Source organism: Mirounga angustirostris, unplaced genomic scaffold (genome assembly GCF_029215605.1).
Source record: "Mirounga angustirostris isolate CCGP_5_RB_7025 unplaced genomic scaffold, mMirAng1.0.hap1 SCAF_7, whole genome shotgun sequence".
NCBI lineage: Eukaryota > Metazoa > Chordata > Mammalia > Carnivora > Phocidae > Mirounga > Mirounga angustirostris.
In genome coordinates this window covers 138,792,394-138,816,873 of record NW_026991715.1, presented here as the reverse complement: position 1 = coordinate 138,816,873, position 24,480 = coordinate 138,792,394, and the positions used below count along the sequence as shown (strand labels likewise).

Here is a 24,480-nt window from a genome sequence, read left to right as displayed (position 1 = left end):
TTTATCTACTTTCACACTGATGGTCAATGGTACCACTGCCTTCCATTTTCTTTCTTTTTTTTTTTTTTTAAGATTTTATTTATTTATTTGACAGAGAAAGACACAGCGAGAGAGGGAACACAAGCAGGGGGAGTGGGAGAGGGAGAAGCAGGCTTCCCGCCGAGCAGGGAGCCCGATGCGGGGCTCGATCCCAGGGCCCTGGGATCATGACCTGAGCCGAAGGCAGACGCTTAACGACTGAGCCATGCAGGTGCCCCTGCCTTCCATTTTCTAATTTTTGTGGAAATATACCAGGCCCCAGGGTACACATGTGTGTGCTTCCTAAGTGCTCTGTGAAATCCACTGTATCTATTTGTCAAACCAAATGGATGTTGATATCTGCTTTTTCTCCCCCATTCTGATTTTTTTCTTTAAAAGTTCTTTGTTATTTATGAATTTGTACTCACCCATGTGAAATTTGGGGTCAGCCTAGGTTTGTCAACTTGTTCAGTAAATGTCACTTACCTCATGCTGGCATAATTTCAGGTTCTGGGAATACAGTAAACAAAACAGACAAAAGTCCTCATCCTTACCAAGTGTACATTCTTATGAGGGAGAGAGAAAATGAGCAAGACACATGATAAAAAATATATACTAGATGATACAGTGATAATTCTAAAAATAACAGACGTAGCATGTTTATTAGCTGTTTATATGTTGATTAATCACCAAAATATCTCAGTAGTTTACAACAGCAAATATTTAATTCTAGCTCACATTATGTGAAAACTATGAACAGATAAAGAGAAAAAATCTTTGTTTACAAAGTTGCCCAGAAAAACAAGTCTCTAGGTTTTGTTTTTATCATGTCTTTGATGATCCAAAATCCTATTTAGGCATCTACTTTAAAAATTTTCTAAGGTTTTTAACAGACTTCCTCAAGATTTGAATTGTAAATGAAGTCTCTTTGACTAATTAGGCTTGTTTATTTGGTATATTATGTTCTGGTATAAGGTCATCACTTGATATTCTGATTATTGAAGTGTTATATAACTGAATTTTCTTGTCAAATGCATTATAATGAACTCTCATATCAAACTTTTAACCATGTCCATTTTTAAGTCTTTTGTCACTTATAGTTACTGTTCTGATGCTCTTGTGAAATGTGTCAACTTCAAGGAGATTCATGAACAGGATTTTTTTTTTTTTTTTAAGATTTATTTATTTATTTATTTTAGAGAGAAATTGTACAAACAGGGAGAGGGACGGGGAGAGAATCTCAAGCAAAATCCTTGCTAAGCATGCAGGGTTTGATCTGAAGACCCTGATATCATGACCTGAGCCGAAATCAAGAGTCAGAATCTTAACTGACTGAGCCGTCCAGTCACCCCAGATTCACAAAAAGGACTTTTACAAATACAGGTACTTGATATCTTTAAAATCCTACAACTAAACTGGGTAAGAATTGGCAGAACCTGCATTCAAACTGAATAAAATTGGTTACATGGGACTAAATGAATTGAGGAAGGTGATTAGAGTTTTTATGACTCTTATTGGTTCTCTAATGTTTGCTCTTCCAAATTAAGGAAATTTTCTCCTAAAATATCTATGTCTTATGAGAAATATGGTAAAGTATTCATTTGTGAACAAATTAAAGCATTTAACTTTTCTCTCTACCCGAACCCTCTGATATTCAAGGTCTCAGGGATATTTTTTCTTTCATGGCAGTCATAGTCATTTACATATGTTCAATAAGAATCTCTTCTCCTTGTAACAGGATACCAATTGGAAACTTTGGTGGTTTTACCAAGGATTTGACTGGGATGCCATATTTGAGGGAGACATTCATAGACTCAGATATGACCAGATAGCTTTAAGGAACTAAGGTTGACTTTATGGAGCCATAAAGCCCCTTGGAAATGTTGGCCTGACACCTTGCTTACAGAGTTCCCAGCAGCCTTGCCAATTGAGTAAAGAATGTCACTTTTTGGCAGGTGCAGGAACCTTGAGAAGAGGAATTCACCCAAATCTACAGGTATTGCAGGCATGTCTGATGGTAAGTATTTGGCTTGAATCCGGCCTAGAGAGCCTACTAAAAGTTCAATAAAGAATCCTTGATGAAGTCCCAAAAGTTCATTTTTGCTTTTGTTTCCCTTGCCTTTGGAGACATGTCTTAAAAGAAGTTGCTTGGCCGATGTTGAAGAGGTTACTGCCTATGTTCTCCTCTAGGATTTTGATGGATTCCTGTCTCACATTAAGGTTTTTCATACATTTTGAATTTATCTTTGTGTATGATGAAAGGGAATGGTCCAGTTTCATTCTTCTATATGTAGCTATCCAATTTTCCTAGCACTACTTATTGAAGAGACCGTCTTTATTCCATTGGATATTTTTTCCTGATTTGTCAAAGATGAGTTGACCATAGAGTTGAGGGCTTCTGCACAGCAAAGGAAATAGTCAACAAAACTATGAGGCAACCCATGGAATGGGAGAAGATATTTGCAAATGGCATTACAGATAAAGGACTAATATCCAAGATCTATAAAGAACTTCTCAAACTCAACACTCAAAAAATAAATAACCCAGTCAAAAAATGGGCAGAAGACATGAACAGACACTTCTCCAAAGAAGACATACAAATGGCTGACAGACACATGAAAAAATGCTCAACATCACTAACCATCAGGGAAATACGAATCAAAACCACAATGAGATACCACCTTACATCAGTTAGAATGGCAAGAATTAACAAAACGGGAAACAACAAATGTTAGTGAGGATGTGGAGAAAGGGAAATCCTCTTACACTGTTGGTAGGAATGCAAGCTGGTATAGCCACTATGGAAAATAGTATGGAGGTTCTTCAAGTTATTAAAAATAGAGCTACCCTGTGAACCAGCAATTGCACTACTAGGTATTTACCCCAAAGATAGAGATGTAGTGAAAAAAAGGGACACATGCACCCCAATGTTCATAGCAGCAATGTCCACAATAGTCAAATTGTGGAAGGAGCTGAGATGCCCTTCAACAGATGAATGGATAAAGAAGATGTGGTACATATATACCATGGAATATTACTCAGCCATCAGAAGGGATGAATACCCACCATTTGCACTGATGTGGATAGAACTGGAGGAGATTATGCTAAGTGAAGTAAGTCAAGCAGAGAAAGACAATTATCATATGGTTTCACTCATATATGGAATATAAACAATAATAGCAAGGAGGACCACAGGGGAAGGGAGGGAAATCTGAAGGGGGAGAAATCAGAGAGAGAGATGAACCCTGAGAGAGACTATGGACCCTGGGAAACAAACTAAGTGTTTCAGAGGGGAGGGGGTGGGGGGATGGGGTAACAGGGTGATGGGTATTAAGGAGGGCACGTGTTGCGATGAGCACTGGGTGTTATATGCAACTAATGAGTCACTGAACACTACATCAAAAACTAATGATGTACTATACAGTGGCTAACTGAACATAATAATAATAATAATAATAATAATAAAAAAGAGAATTCTTATAAAAAGTTCCAACAAAGCAGATTTTAAAAGATCTATATGGCCAGTCATCATTCTTGCTGATCTTGCTTATGTAAATAATTAGGCCTTTGTTAAAATTGGACTTGTTTTATAAAGAATTAGTCTTGATTTAGCTATCTCTGGAAGTGAGGGCATTTATATAGAGAAAAATCATGTCTGAATAACACACCTTTGTGAATCTTAAATTCTAGTTTTGATTCTTTGAATGTTGTTTGTCTAAGCTAGATAACTTGAGGTAAACTTCAGAGAAATTGCCACAACATCTCATGTATAGACAATCTTCAGGCTTATTATTCTGTGGAGATAATAACAGAACCCATGGGCATATGATTACTTGAATGGCTGGAAAATGGGATGGATTCCCCAACAATTGTATAACTCAGCTATCACCTTGACCAATTTTGTATAGCTGGGATGACAAAATTGCTCCTTAAAAGCTGCAGTATATCTTGCTTCATGGGGTTAACTATGGACTTGTGAAAATAATGGTAACCCCACTTTCCTAATGATTGGATTGGATGTTGCACTTGGGGATGCCTATATCCCCAGACACATCTTCTCCTACTTGCCAGTGATTCCTCATAATTAAGATATTGTTAAGGTGAGGCATCCAATAAAGACAGCTTCTTGATGGTTTTATCCCCTAGCCATTTTTTGTCCCAGGAGCCACCTCTATTAATGTAAAATTGCAAATAGAGGCTTTAGCCAAGCATACAGTGGCCATCTTTAACTAAGCTTGACATGCAAAAATTCAAAAAAGTGGCGCTCTAAAACTCAGTGGTGCCTTGATATCCTGACTGCAGCTCAAGGAGGAAACTATGCTTTATTAAAACAGAGTGTTTGTATATACTCCAGATACCACAAAAATGTGACAGGGTTACTAAAAGACATGAATACCCAAATTGGCACATTAAACCATCCCTCTCTTTCCTTTAGTGATTAAACTCCTGAACTGAAGGAGGGTGTTTGTCAACTATCAAGACTCTTGGGCTTCTTTTTCTTTTTCCTTTCTTTTTTTTTTTTTTTTTTTAAGATTTTATTTATTTGTCTGAGAGAGAGGGAGAGCAAGCATGAGAGAGAGCAAGCATGAGAGAGAATGAGCACCAGAGGAGGGGAGAGGGAGAAGCAGGCTCCCCACTGAGCAGGGAGCCCAATATGGGGCTTGATCCCCAGACCCCAGACCCTGGGATCATGATCTGACCTGAAGGCAGAAGCTTAACTGACTGAGCCACCCAGGTGCCCCTCTTTTTGTTATTCTAATTATATTTTGCTGTTTTCTCCCATGTCTCTCTACCTGGTGCTGAGAGTCCTTCAATGCCATCCATGACTTCAAGCTGACAGATGATCCTTTCTACATAGGGAGATCCATACGTGTGGTCTACCTTGGATTTAGCTGCCTCTGCCTTTCATAACTTCTGTATGTAAGTCCCCAACTGACCAATATTAACCCATAAATAGGGACATCACTATACCCCTCATTCAGCAGGAATGTGTTACAGAAGATAAGACCTTCCACCCTCAGCAACCTTAAAGATTTAAGGGTCAAAATTGTTCAGGCGGGGAATGATATGGAGAAAAAAAGCAAAAGAAATGTAGAAACAAAAAATAAATCTCCTTACAAACACTGCAGCCCATTGACAGATACAGATAAGGCAGGCAGTGACCTTCCTCAAGGAACTCAACTGCCTTCATGTTACTATTTTGCTAGAGGCAAAAAGCAACCTTTGCTTGACATTAGCCTGACCTCCAGGTTCCTGTAAGTCTTCCTTAACATATCAAAATCCCTTTGGAAATTTCTTTATTTCTACCCCCCCAAGATATATGTTAGCAATCATTCTCCAAACATATGGCCCACTGATGTACATCTGAATGTCTCATGACTAATGTTTTACTAGATAGTAGTAAATGACCTTATCTTAACAGAGCTAGCCCTTCAAGGTCCTGGAAGCCTTGCTTCTAAATTCCTGACAGACTTAAGCCCTAACCCAAATAACAAAAAAGTACATAATCAGTCACTCCTCACAATCCCGGTGTAGCTCTTTCTGCCCAAGGGTCCTGTCCAGGTGATTTAATAAAAAACACCTTTTTGTTGTTGTTGTTGTTCACACACACACACACACACACAAAAGACAGAAGAAAACTATAATTAACTATCACTCTGCAGGGATAGGCTTAATTTCAAATGAATTTTCATTCCAGAATATGACCTGAAAAAGCAACCACTGGAAGGAGGCAAGATCATGAACATAAAATGAAACCACTGAAGTGCAGTTAAAGCTTCTCCTCAAACATGGCATATTCTGTTGGCCAAAGTCATTGGCAAAGCACAGAGTTAAAGGAGGGACATACTTGCCACCTATAGGAAAACATGATGAAAGAGGGAAAGGAACTAACAATTATGAACAAACAATACGATCTGTCCATAGCCCATCCTCTAGTCACAAATAGATAATCTGAGTGCCTCTTATAGATGAAATCCATTTATCTGCTTCCTGATACCCCCCAAATCTCTTTAAACTATGGAACCGGGTTTGGATTTCAAAATCATGTGATACAGTCATATCAGAGTTTAATCCAGAGACCACTGAATTAGAAGGACAAATTATTTGCCCACCACAAATTCAACATATAACCAGGGATAAATAAGGACAGAATAATAAAAATAAAGGCCCTATTTGAAAGGAAAAGAATGTTAATGGCTCATGGTAATTCAGTAAATTTTCTGTGCAATCATTACAAGGATTTCTGTCCCTAAGGCTCTGAGGCTAACTTATTTGGTAAACCCTTTAAATTTGCATTTTCAGCCCTAAAAGTCATGAAATTTCTGGTTTCTTCCTCCTCCCTTTCATATCTATTAGAAAAGAGACTGGTATTTTTTTTTTTTTTCCTGTACTCATCTTTTTCTTGTAGTATCTTATCAAATGCAGCTTATAGCAATCAACTCACACTACAGACATTCTTTCCTAAAACCTCTTCTCTTAAAGCCATGAGGGTCATTAGCTATATTTTCTACCTTCCAAATTATCCCACAAAAATGTTTACCAAAGCAGAATACAGTCATTTTCTAGCATCCTATAAGCTTTACTTCATACTATTTTCTTCTTCAAACACAATTCCACGTAATTTGTTGTTTTGGTCATGGTGGTGGTGGTGACAAAAACTTGCTTCTAGAGAGATATAATATAGAATGCATAATAATTTTGTTTATTAGACAATTTCTGCTGCATTAACAAATTCCATATCAATAATTTATAATCACAAACATTATTTCTTCTCACATTATATAAGAACTCTGGCTTGGTGAAGCTCTGCTGGGCTCTGGTATGCTCATCTCCATTAAGCACAAGTGTTTTCTCATTAGACTGAAGGACTAGCTTTTTTTAAAATTATGTTCTTATCAGAGTGGAGGCCAAGAACAAGAGAAATTGAGCCAAAGCATGCAAGCTCACTAAGGTTTCTGCTCAGATGTGATTCAAACCATGACATTTCACATGCCATTGACCAAAGCAAATTAACTAGCTAATCCTAAATTCAATGGGAAATTATCTTCTATTTATAGGAAAGTATGTCAAAGGCAGAGAGAAAATGGATAATTGGAAACAAATAATTGAATATACCAGGACAGGTAAGAGAAATATCAAGACGAGAAGTCAGTAAAATTCTATTCCAAACAGAATTTTCTAGGGAAAGACAAACGAGAATGAATGTTGTGAATAACTGCAATACAAAACATACATCTTAAGCAGTTTCCCATGAGGCTCTTTGAACAGTGAACTCATTATTTTTGTTTTAACATATATTTTTATGACATCCTCATTTTAATAGGTTATTTTTAAAGATTTTTTTTTTTTTTTAATTTATCTGAGAGAGAGAATGGGAGACAGAGCATGAGAGGGAAGAGGGTCAGAGGGATAAGCAGACCCCCCGCCAAGCAGGGAGCCCGATGCGGGACTCGATCCCGGGACTCCAGGATCATGACCTGAGCCGAAGGCAGTCGCTCAACCAACTGAGCCACCCAGGCGCCCTAATAGGTTATTTTTATTACATCCTCAATTTAATAGGTTAAAGATTTCTGGAGTAAAAGTTATTTTTCATCTTCTCATTAAATTTGAGGCCAAGTTTCTATTGTCATCTGTACTCCATTATTATCAATGAGAAACCCATGGAATGTCAAATTTCGTTCTCTTTGTTTTTCATATTCTAAACTTTACCATACACATCTAGGTGATAATATTTTTCCAGCACATTTGAGATTTCTTATGATTATTTGTCTAAGGTTTAACCTCTATACTTATTCTTATTTTTTTTTAAAGATTTTATTTATTTATTTGACAGAGAGACACAGCGAGAGAGGGAACGCGAGCAGGAGGAGTGGGAGAGGGAGAAGCAGGCTTCCCGCAGAGCAGGGAGCCCAATGCAGGGCTCGATCCCAGGACCCTGGGATCAAGACCTGAGCCGAAGGCAGATGCTCAACGACTGAGCCACCCAGGCACCCCTCTATACTTATTCTTGAAAACTCTTAGTCTAGTTTATTGCTTGTTTGTTCATTTTTAAGATTTTTATTTATTTATTTGTCAGAGAGAGAGAGGCAGGCAGAGGGAGAACAGGCACCCCACTGAGCAAGGAGCCCGATGTGAGACTCCAGATCCCAGGATCCTGGGATCACGACCTGAGCCAAAGGCAGACGCTTAACTGACTGAGCCACCCTAGTGTCCCTGTTTGTTTGTTTCTTAAATACTGCCTCATAATTCTCTTTGCTGTCTTCATCCGAAACTCCTAGTATTATACATTGGAACTTTGTTTTCCTTTACTATATATTTTAATTGTTTTTGTTTATCTTTGGTCTTTTTGATGCATTCTGGCTAGTTTCCTCAGACTTATCTTCCAATTTACCTACTCTGCATTCAGTTGTATCTAATCTCCTATTCCCCCAGTTTGTTTGAGATCTTAATGTCAATTCTTAATGTCAGTGTCTATGTTGTGACTTCTGTTTACTGGGAGGTGAAGTTTTCCATTTTCCATTTCAGAGCAAACCCTGGTTTCATGCCAGACACCTAACTCTAGTAACATCCCCAGTGAATTCTTGTAATTGTACACTTTCTCCCTTTCTAGGGCTAACAAGCTAAGATACCAGGTTCTGGAACCTACATTCTGCCTTATGCTCCCTCTGGACTCCACATCAGCTTGCCAACTTGCCACTTGTGCAAGTGCATTACAATCAGACGGAAATATAAAGTCTATTGGGGGAAAACTTATATCAGTAGCAGAATACATATAATTCCCTAAACTCTCATTATTCTAGAGTATGACACTTAGGATGCACAGAACTCTACAACAGAGTTCCAGTAGAAAGGAATCCTGACTCCCATAATGTTCTCTATATTTTCAGCCTCAGGGAGACAGGGAGCACAGAGAGTACCTATACAAACATGCAACAGCGAAAGCTCACCAGCTGAAGATGTGACTCTGTTAAAAAGGAGACTCTGAAGTTTGGTAGCTGTTGCCAGTTTACATTCTAGTGCTAAGTCTTATGTACTGAGCCAACCATTTTCTAAAATACAGAAATCAGTGCTCAGGTCCACCACAATGTGTCTCCTCATCCTCTAAAGCTCATTTTTCTCATTAGAAGGCATTTTTGTCAAAGCAAAACGTTCATAATTTCTACACCTAAATTTCTTATAATTAGATAACTTTCATGGAAAAAATTAGACAGTGGAGAGAATTTTTTCACTAAATGAAATGTCTGTTATATCAATTGTCTACAAACGGATCTGTAACATTTTGATGCCTGGAATTATTTCAAGGTAGTGTTTTCTCTTATCTGTCAAAGTTAAATATATTGACATAATTATCATTTAAATGCCTGGATGTAAAGTTGGGACTTGCTGAGATATGAGGTGATGCAATATGTATTACAGAAATTTAGGTACCAAGTTACCTGTAGTATATCGATAAAGGTTTTTTTTTTTTCTTTTCTTTTTTTTCTCTCTTAGCTTCAGTGTACATGAGAAATTTCTAGTTGTATTTTACCTCATTAGCAAGTTTCAAACACATTTTTAAATGGTGCTGTAATTATCCATTTTGGTTTTAAGACTATGTAATTTTATGTGGCAGAGAGATAGAAATATCATCATTTCATATTTCTGTTTCTGAATGAGCTATAATTTCATATGCCATATGTGATCCTTTCACATAATTTCTTAGACTGTATCATGAAATGCTAATGATTAGATGAAGTACATTTAAGAAAGGAAGACTTGGTGAGAATGATAAAAGGGCATTTGGTTTATTGAAGCTTGCCGCTGGTAATATACTGCCCCACCCCCCAGGATAATATTGATTCTAATTGCTTTTTAAAAGACCTTGTCTCTTTGCTTCAGTAATTTTGCCAGATCAGTAAATAAGTCATTCCCTAAAATTAACCCTGGGTCCCAGCCTATAAAAGCTGTAATCAATTTGATAATTATATTTATTTTGACTAATTAATATTTTTCTTACCTTAATAGTATTTACCTGGGAAAGTGAATACTTATATAAGATAAATGTTTATTTATAGGTGATTCTGGGGGAAGGCTGATTGACATGTAAGTGGTTAGGCTGTGATATCTGACTTATCCAGGATGTCGACATTATATATAAGATTAACCAGGAAGTTTCTAAATCTCTACTTTATTTTTTTTTATTTTTATTTTTTAAGATTTTATTTATTTGTGAGAGAGAGAATGAGAGACAGAGAGCATGAGAGGGAGGAGGGTCAGAGGGAGAAGCAGGCTCCCCTCTGAGCAGGGAGCCTGACGCGGGACTCGATCCCGGGACTCCGGGATCATGACCTGAGCTGAAGGCAGTCGCTTAACCAACTGAGCCACCCAGGTGCCCCATCTAAATCTCTATTTTAAATTGCTTTACCCAGCAGATGAAGTTTACCTTGGAAATGCGACTCTCAAATTTAAAAAGACACACAAGGAATCTGGGATTTTCCTGCATCTAAAAAACTCTTATTAAATACTGATCATTAATCATTATGCTAAGCCCTGACTGCAATGTTTTTACTATATGAATAAAGTATGACAAATACTACAGCCAATTGAATGCACATTACAATGTCACACATTAAAAGGACAATTGTCCTATATTAAAATTCCACTGTACTATGGAATAGTACATTTAAAATTGCTTAACCTAAAAAAATAAATAAATAAATAAATAAAAAATTTGCCTACCCTAACACATTTGCTGTTACCATATGTCAACATGCATTACTACAAAGCTGATTATCCTTTAAGAAATTTTTTTCAAAGTCCTAGTAAAGGGGGCCACTTTTTTTTAGCATTCTCTCACTTTTATTCATAAACATGCCATAAAATCCGAGAAACTGTAAACTTATAAATTCTAATTGAAGATCATTCCTACTTTTTTCAGCATTCTGTGAAGAATTAAAAAAACGATTTGTAAAGACTAGTTAGTAACAATCATATAATTTCTAAGAAATATATGCTTATTACCATACGCATACATATCTATACAAAATAGGTGAGCAAAAGAAAAGGAATCAATCTTACAACTCTGCCATAGCATACAGCCAAATAGATTAAAAACAAATCATAAAATGATTGACATTTTATAACTGGTAAGTTACTAAATAGACTATCGTAAATTATTTCAAAATACTCAATTTTAAAATTAATAGAATGCCACAGCCTTATTTATTTATAGCTATTACCTTGTATGAAAGAATATGCCCTAAAGGTATCTGTACCCTGTTTAATGGAATAAACATATAATAACTTTTAATTATTCTTATTTTATATACTAAATCCCATAACATTAAATAAACACACTTTGACTCTACAAAGCAGAATGAAAAAATATTTACAATAGACCAATAACTTTTAGGTTTTACAGCTAATTTGAGAATTCCAGCTTTCTTTTGAATTTATACTTTCAATCTAACCATATTAGATATCAAGTTGACATACTATTCATGTATTATCCATGTTCTTTCCATTTAAACTTCAGTGGGCTGGTCATTCCAATGAAGATGGTGAAGTGATCGTGTCTGGAGTATAGCTACAGAAGCTGCACAGTAACATACAATGACTATTTCAAGTCACTGGAGAGTATTCAATGTAAAAAGCCTGGATGAGATATGATCCTTTTTTTTTTTTTTTTTTTAAGATTTTATTTATTTATTTGACCCAGAGAGAGAGAACAAGCAGGTGGAGCAGCACGCAGAGGGAGAGGGAGAAGCAGGCTCCTTGCTAAGCAGGGAGCCAGACCCAGGGCTCTTGAGGGCTCGCTCGATCCCAAGCCCTAGGATCATGACCTGAGCCAAAGGCAGATGCTTACCAACTGAGCCACCCAGGTGCCCTGAGATACAATCCTTGAGAGAAAGTAAGAACAATATGTTTTTTAAAAGATTTTATTTATTTATTTATTTATTTATTTATTTATTTATTTGAGAACGTGAGAGAGGAGAGAGAGCATGAGTGGGGGTTGGGAGGTAAAAGCAGGCTCCCGCTGAGTCAGGAGCCAGACTCAGGGCTCGATACCAGGACCCTGGGATCATGACCTGAGCTGAAGGCAGATGCTTAACTGACTGAGCCACCCAGGTGCCCCAACAATATGAGTTTTTATATTGACAATGATTCAGGGCATTTTTTTAAATATGCAGTGCTAGGGGAAAGAATCCAAGCAACAATTAGTTTGTGGAGAGAGAGGTTGGGGTTCAGCCCTGGCATCGTAGCTCAAATAAGAACAAAGGCATAGAAAGAAGAAACATCAGAGAAATAGTCCCCAGAATGTGAAGCAATATTCCTGTGATAATTGCAGGTACATATACAACATGTGCGTATGTGGAGACTCCAAGAAACCAAGACAAAGCAAAACAGGAAGACAAAAGAGCTAATAGAGATTTCAGAAGCCAGGAGACACTAGGAATCAGAACTGGTAAATGCTTCAATTGATACTAGAGAAAAATTTGTGTTTAGGAATAAGGGCTACATCCCAGGAATAAGGGGAAAATGAAACAAAGCAGTTCTAAGAAAATCTAACTAATTTAGGTAAATAAAATTCCATATATCTACAAGAAAATAATTCTTTGGAGGAAGATGACATAAGCAGGGACTTCTGTAAGTGTTTATACATAATCTTCAATGAATAATTCCAAGGCAGGCTTCTAATTGGAAAATTACCAAAACCAAAAGGGAAAAAAAAACAATAAAAATACCTAGATATGATGTTGATATTAGAATTATTAGAAAAGAGTTTTGAAATGATCATGATTAATGTTTAAGAACATGTGGGAGAAAAATAGAGAATTTTAGCAGATACCAATAATGTGTATTTAATAAGTCACGTGAAAATTATACAACAAAAATATTTCAATGCTGAAGTGTGTACATAATAGCTTTAATAGACAAGTTATTAGAGGATAAACACAGTGGAAAAGATTATTGTACTAAAATGTAGGTCAATAAAATATGCAAGTTACAAAGAGAGAGATAAAAATAATAAGTAAACACACAAAAAAAGAATAATAGATTTATAGTACACAGCTAAAAGACCTAGCATGCATGCTTTTGCACAACCAGTAGAAGTGATAAAGTAAAATAAAAGAAATATTTGAATAAATGCTGACCAAAACTTTCTAGCACTAACAAAAAATAGCTTAAAAATTCCTTATAACTGAAAAGCAGATTTTTTTTTTTTTTAAGTAAGTACCTCTTAGAGGCACCATAGTTAAACTCTTGAATATCAAATTCAAATAAAAATATTTAAAATAAGAAAGATCCATTAAAGTAGAATAAACTAATCTACAGTGAAGCAATAATAAGACTGATAACTGATTTTCAACAGACAAGAGGGTGGTCAGCAGACAATTAAGTTGTATAATTTATTACTAAAATAAGAAAAATCCTCCAAATTAGAATTCTACTCCTAGTGGGAATGCCATCTAAAAAAAGCAAGCAAAATTATAAGTTAAAAAAAAAAAAGAAAAGGAAAGAATTCATTGACAGTAGACCAGTACTAAAAGGAACAGCAGAAAGGGATATTTTAAGAAAATTTAGAATTTCCTTTACAAACACAGCAATACAGGGAAGAAGAAATACCACCAAAAAGGATAAATTATTGTTGACTTAAAAATTATCATTTACTATTTAACACAACAAAAATAATGACAATTTTATGTAGGGTTTAATATATAAGATGTCAAAATAGCAAAAAAAAAAAAATCAATGCAATGGAGTTAAACAGTTTTGAAGTTGTTCCATTTGTTTCAAATGATAAAATTATAATTTAAGATGAACTAAAATAAATTATAATATCTAGAGCAAATACTAAAGAAAAAAATCAGTAAAATAAATTGTTACTGAAGGAGAAAATGAAGACAGTGAAGAATATTACTAATTCAAAGAATGTAAAAAAGAAGAAAAAGGGCAAAATTTAAAAAAAAATAGCAAGATGGTAGACTTGAACAGAAATATATCAGTAATTAATTGTACGTACATTAAATAAAAATAAGCAATAGATACTGTGAAATCATATTAAAGTAAAACAAAATAATACCAGAAACTTAGGTTAGTGGCTCATATGAAACTTTTTTTTTTGCTCATATGAAACTTTTAAAAAATAAAAATAATATACTTTGAAAGTAAAATGATGGAAAACATTATACCATCTAACCATTAATCAAAAATAAAAAAAGGTCTGGTGTGTTATATTACAGATAAAATGGACTTAAAGTTATAGATGATTATTAGAAAGATGTTCCACAATGAAATATTTTCAATCCAAGAGGACTATATCTTGATTTAAATCTGTGTACATCCAGTAACATGATTTCAAACTATATCTAAAAAAAAAAACCCAAACCAAAAGAAAATAAAAGGATAAATTGAACAATCCAGTGATACAGTGGGATACATTAACATATATTTCTCAATAGTCGACAAACAAAATTCTGTATGGATATAGAAAGTTGAATGGCACAATGAATAAACTTGAACTAATTTACATGTGTAGAAAACTAAGTATGAAGCTGTAGAATTTACCTTTTCCTAAAGTACATAAGGACACTATCTCAATGAAATACATACTGACATTTAGAAAAACCCTCAGCAAGTTTCAAAATACATACCTGTAACCAGACCAAAATGATATCATCTCCCACCTGTCACAATGGCTAAAAATAACACTGGCTGGAAAAACCCATATTGGCGAAGATGAAGAGAAAGGGGAAGGCTCTTACACTGTTGGTAGGAATGCAAACTGGTGCAAACACTTTGGAAAACAGTATGGAGGTTCCTCAAAAAGTTAAAAATAGAGCTACTCTATGATCCAGCAATTATACTACTAGGTATTTATACAAAGGATACAAAAATACAGATTTGAAGGGACACATGCACCCCAAATTATGGAACGAGCCCAAATGTCCATCACCTGATGGACTGATGAATGGATAAAGTGGTAAACACACACGCACACACACACACACACAATGGAATATTACTCAGCCATAAAAAGAAGGAAATCTTGCCATTTGCAATGATGTGGGTGGAAGTACAGAGTATTATGTTAAGCAAAATAAGTCAGAGAAAGACAAATACCATATGATTTCACTCATATGTGAAATTTGAGAAACAAAACAGATGAGCATAGGGGAAAAAAAAAAAGAGAAAGGCAAACCATAGAACAGACTCTTAAATATAGAGAACTGAGGGTTGCTGGAGGAGAGGTGGGCAGCGGTTGAGCTAAATGGGTGATGGGCATTAAGGAGGGCACTTGGGTATAGTGTGTAAGGCACTCACTGAATTCTACACCTGAAAATAATATTACAGTGCATGTTAACTAACTGGAATTTAAATAAAGACTTGAAGAAAAAGAAAAAGTGAACTAGATGTCATTTTTAAAGTACACTAGAGAAATGTCAACTCGCTGGTAATTAAAACATACACTTCACATTTTGATTGATCAAAGGAGAGGCTTTCTTGTTTTGTTTCTTTCAATTCCTGTTTCAAATAAAATATTAACGCTGAATATATTAAATGCCATTTAGATTTCTTTTCATGAAAATGTAAATAATAAAGTGAAAATAATGTTCTTTCCTCTAATATATTTTGCTATCAACGAAATCATAACAACATCAATATATTCATCAGTTGTGTTTTATTTTTCACCAACATTAAGATTTACTCAATGCAGGTAAAACATCTGTAACTCTTAGTATTATAGAAAGTAGTGCCATCTATTGAACTTTTAGGCCTTGATCCTCCAAATATTCCACAGCATTATATCAACTATGAATAGGTTATTCATTCTTACTTACTCAAAGGCAATTGTAAAAATACAGATCCTTTCATTTAGAGTACAGAAAGTCCGCTTTGTGAATTTTCATGTAAGTTAGTGATTTTTATGTGCGTGTTATTTACACAGAATAATGGAGGTCAGTGACTTTTTACCTACCTAAGAATAAATTAAGCGATAACTGCAATATTACTGTAACATAGTGAAAACCAGAAAAGGGCATTGCAAGAATCTTAAGAAGTGGAATACATTCCTTTCAAGAGAAGGAATAATATGGGGGAATTTTACACCCCAAGATTTTTCTGTGAAGGAGAATTGGGCATCAATTATGTCCTTTGAGTAAATACTCAATATAGAAGGGCTGATTTGTTCTTTCGCTCTGAATCTTGCAAGGGTCTCCCTTTCTTAACATTTTCCTGGCCACATGTATGCAATATGTAGAACTGAGCAGTGGCCATCCTATTCTTAGGCATGTACCAACCGGTCTCTATTCTGCCCTCTGTCTCCCTGACAGTGACAGGCAGCCTACTTCAGCCTGGATCTTTATTTGCCTTTCACCCTAGGTCACTGGGTTTGCAACTACCTAGTGTAAAGTCTTCATAAAGGAAATTATCAGTCTAGTTCATTCCCTAGTTTTCAAACACTTGTTCAGAGTCAATTTATTTCAAATTAAAAAATACAGTGATAACATGAAAGTACAAGATATAACAAACTGATTCACTTCCTCGGGGCATGGTAGGTTACAGACAAAAGAAAAAGGGGAAAAATGCTTTGAAGGAATATTTTTGCAAAGTTTTGTGTGCAGATGTTTATGCTAGAGTTGATCATAGTAGTGATATAAAAACAATGGCTCTCTGAGACAGGTGAAATGAGAAAGAAGTCAGAAGGAGACCTGTAAAAAAGTCACATCTTAAGAGAAACAAACTACTGGATCCATTTGATGACTGGATATAATCTTTACATAAGTTGAATTCTATAAAGATTTGTGCATTTCATGGTGCTTCATGAACATAAATCCTCATAATATATCTCTTTTCTCGCCAAGCATTTATAGTTTCCCATTATATATGTAGCCATTTGATGAATTATGATGCTTAGAGGTAAATTAAAAATAATTTACTACAAGCCACTCTTGTCAAGATGACACTAATTATTCTGAAAGCAGCATTGTGTTTAATGCAATATGAGTACAGATTAAAGTATCTCTTAAACAAGTCAGAGTGTAAGGTTCTGGGTGCGTACTGACTCTGCTTCAAAACTCTAAGTGCGTCTCACAATGTGGCAGGGTTGACATCTGCCTGTCATTCTGCATAGACTGCTCCTGACGGAAGAAAGGTAGACCTTCCTAGATACATTGAGTTCACTCAGAGAGTGTACATTTATTCTGTTTCCCCATCAGGTAAGATAACAGTTTTCACCATAACCTGATGTTTCAACAATAACCCTGTTATTAATCAAAAGAATAAAATTAGGAATAATTTCTCCATATTTATCACAAGTACAGTTTTCTGTTGATTTTTAAAATCAACTTTAATGGACTCATAAATTTAAAAATTAGTTTATGGAGAAAAGGAGGGAGAGAGTGAGAGATGCTATTTGCATCCTGATCAAGCATTATTGAATCTTTGTAGTGTACCCCTTAAATTTCATTCTATTAAGAGGTGTAATATTAATCTATATCTTTCAAATAGCAGCGATAGTATCTACTTGAAAATAAGGTAGACAAGTTGCCTTTGTAAACTGTAATACAGTTTATGTTCAATTGATGTTAGCATTATTGCTCATTAAAAAAAATCTTTGAACTTTAGTGTCTTTATACTACAAAAGAATAGCATTAATAGAGTGGTATATGTGTATGTGCACATTGTGTGAACTGAGTGATGAAATAAATACACAAATGCACTGTAATTTGTAAAGTTATAAAATTGAATTTTGTGGTTTAATGTAATGTGAACTTATCTATGATTTATAATAAACCTACTTTCTTCATAGAACAAAGGCCACATGAATGAATCAGGTCACATAATCTATCTCTAGAACCATTATATATATTTTAAAGATTTGCTTATTTATTTTAGAGAAAGAGAGTGGGGGGAGGGACAAAGGGAGAGAGAGTCTAAAGCAGAGTCCACGCAGAGCAGAGCCCAATGCGGGGCTCAATCTAATGACCAAAGAGTTGATGCTCAACCAACTGTGCCACCCAGATGCCCCATCTCTAGAACCAATATTTTAAACTGATGCTACCTAACTATGAACTTGACTTGTATGTCTTTTAACAATGGTAGTTTGAAAGAGTATTTAAATTCAACTCATCCACTCATTCATCTAGCAATCATTTATCAAGGGCTGGGCTCTGATCTGAACACTTAAGGTTACATAGACAATTTAAGCATCATTCTTACTTAAAGAGACTTATAATAGTAGAAGCCATATGTACCTATGGAAATAAATATAACATGAAAGTGCCATGTAACAGAAAACAAGAATTTATTAACTCTTTAATTCTGCAACAAATTTCAGAGAAATTTATAACAAGACTTTTAAACAGAGAAATGTGAATATGGAAAATTCTGGGTTGAATTAAGAATGTGTAAGACTATTATATTTTGGGAACAGGCAGTATACCATTGTGGCTAGGCCTGGAGTGTACCAAGAGAAATATTAAGAGATATAGTGGGGGAAAGTATTTTACACAAACTTGTGAAAAGCCTGTATTGACATACCATGGTGTCTACTTTATTGCAATTTTTAAACATCATGTGTCGAAAGGACATAAGGGATAGCACCCCTACAGGATTTTTATGATAATTAAAGATTATTCTATAAAATGTCATCCACAATTTCTGCCACATTAGAAATACTGAAATGTATTTCTTTCCCATTCTGATGATGTCATAAACACCATTTTTTCTTCACACTCAACAGAACTGACACCTTCTGACCCTGAATTGCCTGAAAGTTTGTGCCCTCCATTTACAAGGTTCATATTCTACTGAGAGCGGACCTTATTGTATTAGCTGCACCTTGCTGTGGGATGTTTTGTATGTGCACGCGTGTGTGTGGATGGGTGGGTGGGTGTGGAGAGCATCCATTCTTAACATGATTTTGTTTTTTTAAATTTCAGTCACCAAAAGCACATATGCAATTTTTTTTTTTTTTTTGCAAGAGTAGAATGTCAGGATCAGAATGTATTTTGGGTATCTCCCTGTATACCTTATTAATACATAACTGCTTTAGCAAATGCAAGATATACTTAGTGGTACTTAGTACCAGTATATCATTTTTAATATTTAACTATAATGCCAATTGAAACACATATTTTTTAACATGGTGGCAATTATCTACCAGGTTCAGGAGACAATAAGTAGAGTGATTTCTTTACTCTTGTGTATAGAAAGGAAACCATATAGCACAAACACAAAATATTCCCATTTAAGTTAACAGTAACATGACATCATATACTTAAGTATATCATTTTGTTTTATGCAAATAAAGAGTAATAAATGTAAGTCATAAGAAACCAGTACATACTCTGAGGAAACCGTGGGGGGTTGTCATTGACATCAGTCAGGGTGATGTTGACCGTTGTCGATCCAGAAAGCCCACCTACTTGTCCAGCCATGTCTTTGGCTTGAATGACCACTGAATAGTGTTCTCTGGCTTCTCTGTCCATATTATGTAAGGCAGTTCTAATAACTCCTGTAATACATATTTAAAAAAAAAAAACAGTATGAATTATATATTAATTGAGAAATAGCACAGATATACCTTTTTTCTTTCTGTTTTAAGAAGTGCATTTTTAAATGAAATACTTTCATGAGAAAGCCAGTCTTCTGAGACAAACACTGCCTTAAAAATGTTACTAAAACCATGTCATCGAATCCTTTTTTTTTTTTTAAAGATTTTATTTATTTATTTGACAGAGATAGAGAGAGAGAGCACAAGTAGGCAGAGAGGCAGGCAGAGGGAGAGGGAGAAGTAGGCTCTCCGCTGAGCAGGGAGCCCTATGCGGGACTCGATCCCAGGACCCTGGGATCATGACCTGAGCTGAAGGCAGCTGCTTAACCAACTGAGCCACCCAGGCACCCTCGAATCCTTTGTTTAAAACCACAAATCCCAAAACATTCTATTCATGGCAATTAAGAAGCCCATTAACCATGAGAGATGATGGACTCTGAAAAACAAACTGAGGGTTCTGAGGGGAGGGGGGGAGGGTGGGTATCCTGGTGATGGGTATTAAAGAGGGCACATTCTGCATGGAGCACTGGGTGTCATACACAAACAATGAATCATGGAACACTACACCAAAAACTAATGATGTAATGTATGGTGATTAACATAACAATAAAAAATTTTTTTAAAAAGAGACTATGGTCTCTGAGAAACAAACTGAGGGTTCTAGAGGGGAGGGCGGGTGGGGGGGATGGGTTAGCCTGGTGATGGGTATTAAAGAGGGCACGTACTGAGTGGAGCACCTAATGTTATACGCAAACAATGAATCATGGAACACTACATCAAAAACTGATGATGTAATGTATGGTGATTAACATAACATAATTAAAAAAAAAAAGAGGAAGCTCATTTCTTTTTTTTTTTTTTTAAGATTTTATTTATTTATTCATGAGAGATAGAGAGAGAGAGAGAGAGGCAGAGGGAGAAGCAGACTCCCCGCTGAGCAGGGAGCCCGATGCGGGACTCGATCCCAGGACCCTGGAATCATGACCTGAGCCGAAGGCAGACGCTTAACCATCTGAGCCACCCAGGCGCCCAAGGAAGCTCATTTCTTTGTGTTCCTTAGGGTACTTTGGAGGGCAGCTGCACAGCCCAAGCTTGCTCCTCTGCTGGATTACTAAATATTTCACAAGTTGTGCTCCTCACAAGTGTCAGATAAGATGATTTGAGGAGAGGTTAATCTTCCTCTTTACAGAACAATTTACATAGCTTCCTGACAGGGTTGTCAAAGTTTGATGATGGAAAACATTGAAGAATTGTGGGTACTTGAACAAAAATTGTAGGCAGGAGTCATTTTAACATTTATCAGATTAAGAAAGTCACTGTTTTTAAAAGGATATAACAACCACAATAAGAACTAGATCTAAGTACCCAAGCAAAACAAAGTGATGAAATCGATTCCAAAAATACCAGGTAAAAATCACATTCTTGATTTCATAGTGCCAAAGGACACATTAAAGGTACTTTTTTATGAACTAGTACTTGGATTCAATAAAGATATAAAAAAATGTTATGTGTTATATCTCCATTTGTATCAAACATAGGTACATATAAATTAGATAGCTTTGTCAGTAGAACCTTAAATTTAAAAACTTTGAAACACATTTTCCAGAGGGTCAGGGACTATTACCTGAGTTATAAAAAAAAGTCCTCATGTAGATGAGCTATATTATGAATAAGTATATGCATATATGTATTTACATTTATTTTATATATGCATATAAATACATAATATAAACACATTTGCTACTCGATACATAGGTCAACATTTAACAACTACGTTTTTTTTACTTCTTTTTTTTTTTTTTTAAGACTTTATTTATTTATTTGACAGAGAGACAGCGAGAGAGGGAACACAAGCAGGCGGAGAGGGAGAGGGAGAAGCAGACTTCCTGCCGAGCAGGGAGCCCGATGTGGGACTCGATCCTGGGACTCCAGGATCATGATCTGAGCCGAAGGCAGACGCTTAACGGCTGAGCCACCCAGGCGCCCCACGTTTTTTTACTTCTTAAAAAATATTTGAATCATGTCACTTTTTAAAAAAAATATTTATTTGAGAGAGAGCGAGCAAGCACAAGTACAGGGAGGGGCAGAGGGAGAGGGACAAGGAGACTCCCAGCTGAGTGCACAGCCCAACACAAGACTCTATCCCAGAACCCTGAGATCATGAGATCCTAGGACCATGAGATCAGGACCTGAGCCAAAGTCAGAGGCTTAACCTACTGAGTCACCCAGGTGCCCCAGAGATCATGTCACTTTTTGAGAAAGGCGCCAATGGCTTCAACCAAACACACAATTGATTAGTTAGTAGTGCAATTCATAGGACGATGCCAATTATAATTTAAAACTGACAACTACAGAGTTTAACAAACATTTTTATAGACAGTATATTGATATAATGAGAGTAAATAGGGTTGCATATTCAAGTTAAAAATAGTCTTTTAGAAGTAGAAAGGATTAGTCAATCAGTTTGAACATAGAACATTGAAGCAGTATTTTTTTTTTTACCAAATTGATTGTATGTGTAATGACTTTGAGAGGAGAGCCTCAGGAACCAGGAAAATCGATCCTACAACTTTCAATATTTGTGAATTTTTAATTGAGGGAGTTCAGGAAAATTTTCCTGAAGCTAAATAAAAATGAAAATTATTCTTATCAAGAGAAATTATAATAATATGGTAATAAATGATTCAACTAATTCATGCATACAAAAAAGCCTCAAGCATCCTTATTAAAAAGAGCAATGTTTTATCACATATGATAATTGTATAAAAAGGAATTGAATTGGTGCAGAAATGAACAAGCGAGGAATTTATAAAAATATTTTATGAAAGAAACATATATTTTCTAATATTTGAAAAAAAATAAAGATGCTCTAAAAATAATACATTATAAATGGTACTTGGCTCTGGTGTGTAGAAGTTTGAGATTATTGTCCAGGATAAAGGTTTACAATGAAATCATTTAAGTGTTATTTGCTAAATATAAAAATATAACAGTAAAATCAATTATCGCAAAGTGAATGATAGATGTATTTATACAATTTGAATGTTATTCATTTAAGAGAATCAGAGAAGAGAAATCAGCACAAGCCTTGTTTTAGAGTATGAATTTCAGTAATTTCATTCCATTGCCATTATATCCCTTCTTTTATAGTAGAGTTACATCAGACACAAGGTGAGAAGAAACCTGTCAGCCAAATTTGCTTATGGTAAGAAAACAGTATGTCCAGGGTTGATACATATTTCTCAGAAATGACTATCTTTTTTTTTTTTTTAAAGATTTTATTTATTTATTTGCGAGAGAGAGAATGAGAGACAGAGAGCACAAGAGGGAGGAGGTTCAGAGGGAGAAGCAGACTCCCCGCTGAGCAGGGAGCCCGATGCGGGACTCGATCCCGGGACTCCAGGATCATGACCTGAGCCGAAGGCAGTCGCTTAACTGACTGAGCCACCCAGGCACCCTAGAAATGACTATCTTAAGAACCCATTTCAACTCACAGTTCTCTTCAAGATGGTTCAGTGGATGTGCTTAGCTATGACTTCCCCCAAAGGCACATAGGTAACTGGAGAATGCTCTGTCAAATTGTCATAGGAATATGATCCCAGTATACAATAATCTCCTTCTAACACATTGCCCAGATGCTTGTAAGTGGGGTAGCCTAGAACACAGCTGATGCCCAGTAACTTATTTTTTCCTTCTAAATAGACTTTTTTAGAGCAGTTTTAGGTCCACAGCAAAATTGAGAAGAAAGTACAGTTATCGTGAACCCTCTCCCTATTCCTTCTCGGAGTACACACACACAGCTCTCCCACTATCAACATCCTGCATCAGAATGGTACATTTGCTATAATTGATGAACCTATATTGAACCTCATTATCACCCAAAGTCCTTAGTTTATATTAGGGATCACTTGGTGTTGTACTTTCTATGGGTTTGGACAATGATGGAATATATTCATCATTATAGTATTGAGTAGTTTAACTGCCTTAAAAATCTTTTCTGCTCCATCTATTTATCTCTCCCTCCCTCAATACCTGGAAACCACTGATCTTTTTACTCTTTTCATAATTTTGTCTTTTTCAGAAATCATATAATCAGAATCATACAGTGTATATTTTCAGATTGCCTTTTTCACTTGATAATAGGTATTTAAAGATTCTCAATGTCTTTTCATGGCTTGATAGCTCATTTCTTTTTAGTGCTAGACAATATTCCGTTCTTTGGATATACAGTTTGTTTATACATTCACCTACCGAAGGAAATCTTGGTTGCTTCCAAGTTTTGGAAGTATGAATGAAACTGTTATAAATACCTGTATACTGTTTTTGTGTGAATATAAGTTTTCAAATCCTTGAGTAAATATCAAGGAGCATGATTCCTGGATCATATGGTAAGACTGTTTAATTTTGTAAGAAACTGCCAAACTGCCAAAGCGGCTGTACGATTTTGCATTTCCACCAACAGTAAATGAGACTTACTGTTGCTCCACATCCTGTCCAACATTTGTTGTAGTCAATGTTCCAGATTTTGTCCATTGTATTAGGGGTGTAATGGTGTCTTGTTGTTTTCATTTGCATTTCCCTGTGTATATGATGTTGAGCAGTTTTTCAAATTCTTATTCCCATATGTATGTCTTCTTTGATGAGGTGTCTGTTAGGTCTTTTGTCCAGTTTTTAAATTGGGTTATTTGTTTTCTTACTGTTGAGTTTTAAGTTTGTTGTATATTTTAGGTAATAGTCCTTTATCAGATTTGTCTTTTTCGAATATTTTCTGCCAGGATATGACTTATCTCCTTATTCTCTTAACAATATCATTCACAGTGTAGAATTAAAAAAAAAAAAATTGGAGTCAAGATTAACAATTTCTTTCACAGTTCATGACTTTAGTGTTATATTTAAAACATCATTGCCATGTCCAAGGTCAT

At 35.6% G+C, this 24,480-nt stretch overlaps 1 protein-coding gene across 4 annotated transcripts in view; it reads right to left on the bottom strand.

Annotated features, from left to right (window-relative positions):
- CDH18 (cadherin 18) overlaps positions 1–24,480 on the bottom strand; it is a 315,869-nt gene that overhangs the window by 96,274 nt on the left and 195,115 nt on the right. For all 4 annotated transcript variants that reach the window (XM_045888209.1, XM_045888202.2, XM_064595613.1 and 1 more), the window contains one exon: positions 19,352–19,519. In XM_045888209.1, the coding sequence (XP_045744165.1) occupies positions 19,352–19,519 (168 nt within the window). The remainder of the gene's footprint in view (positions 1–19,351; positions 19,520–24,480) is intronic.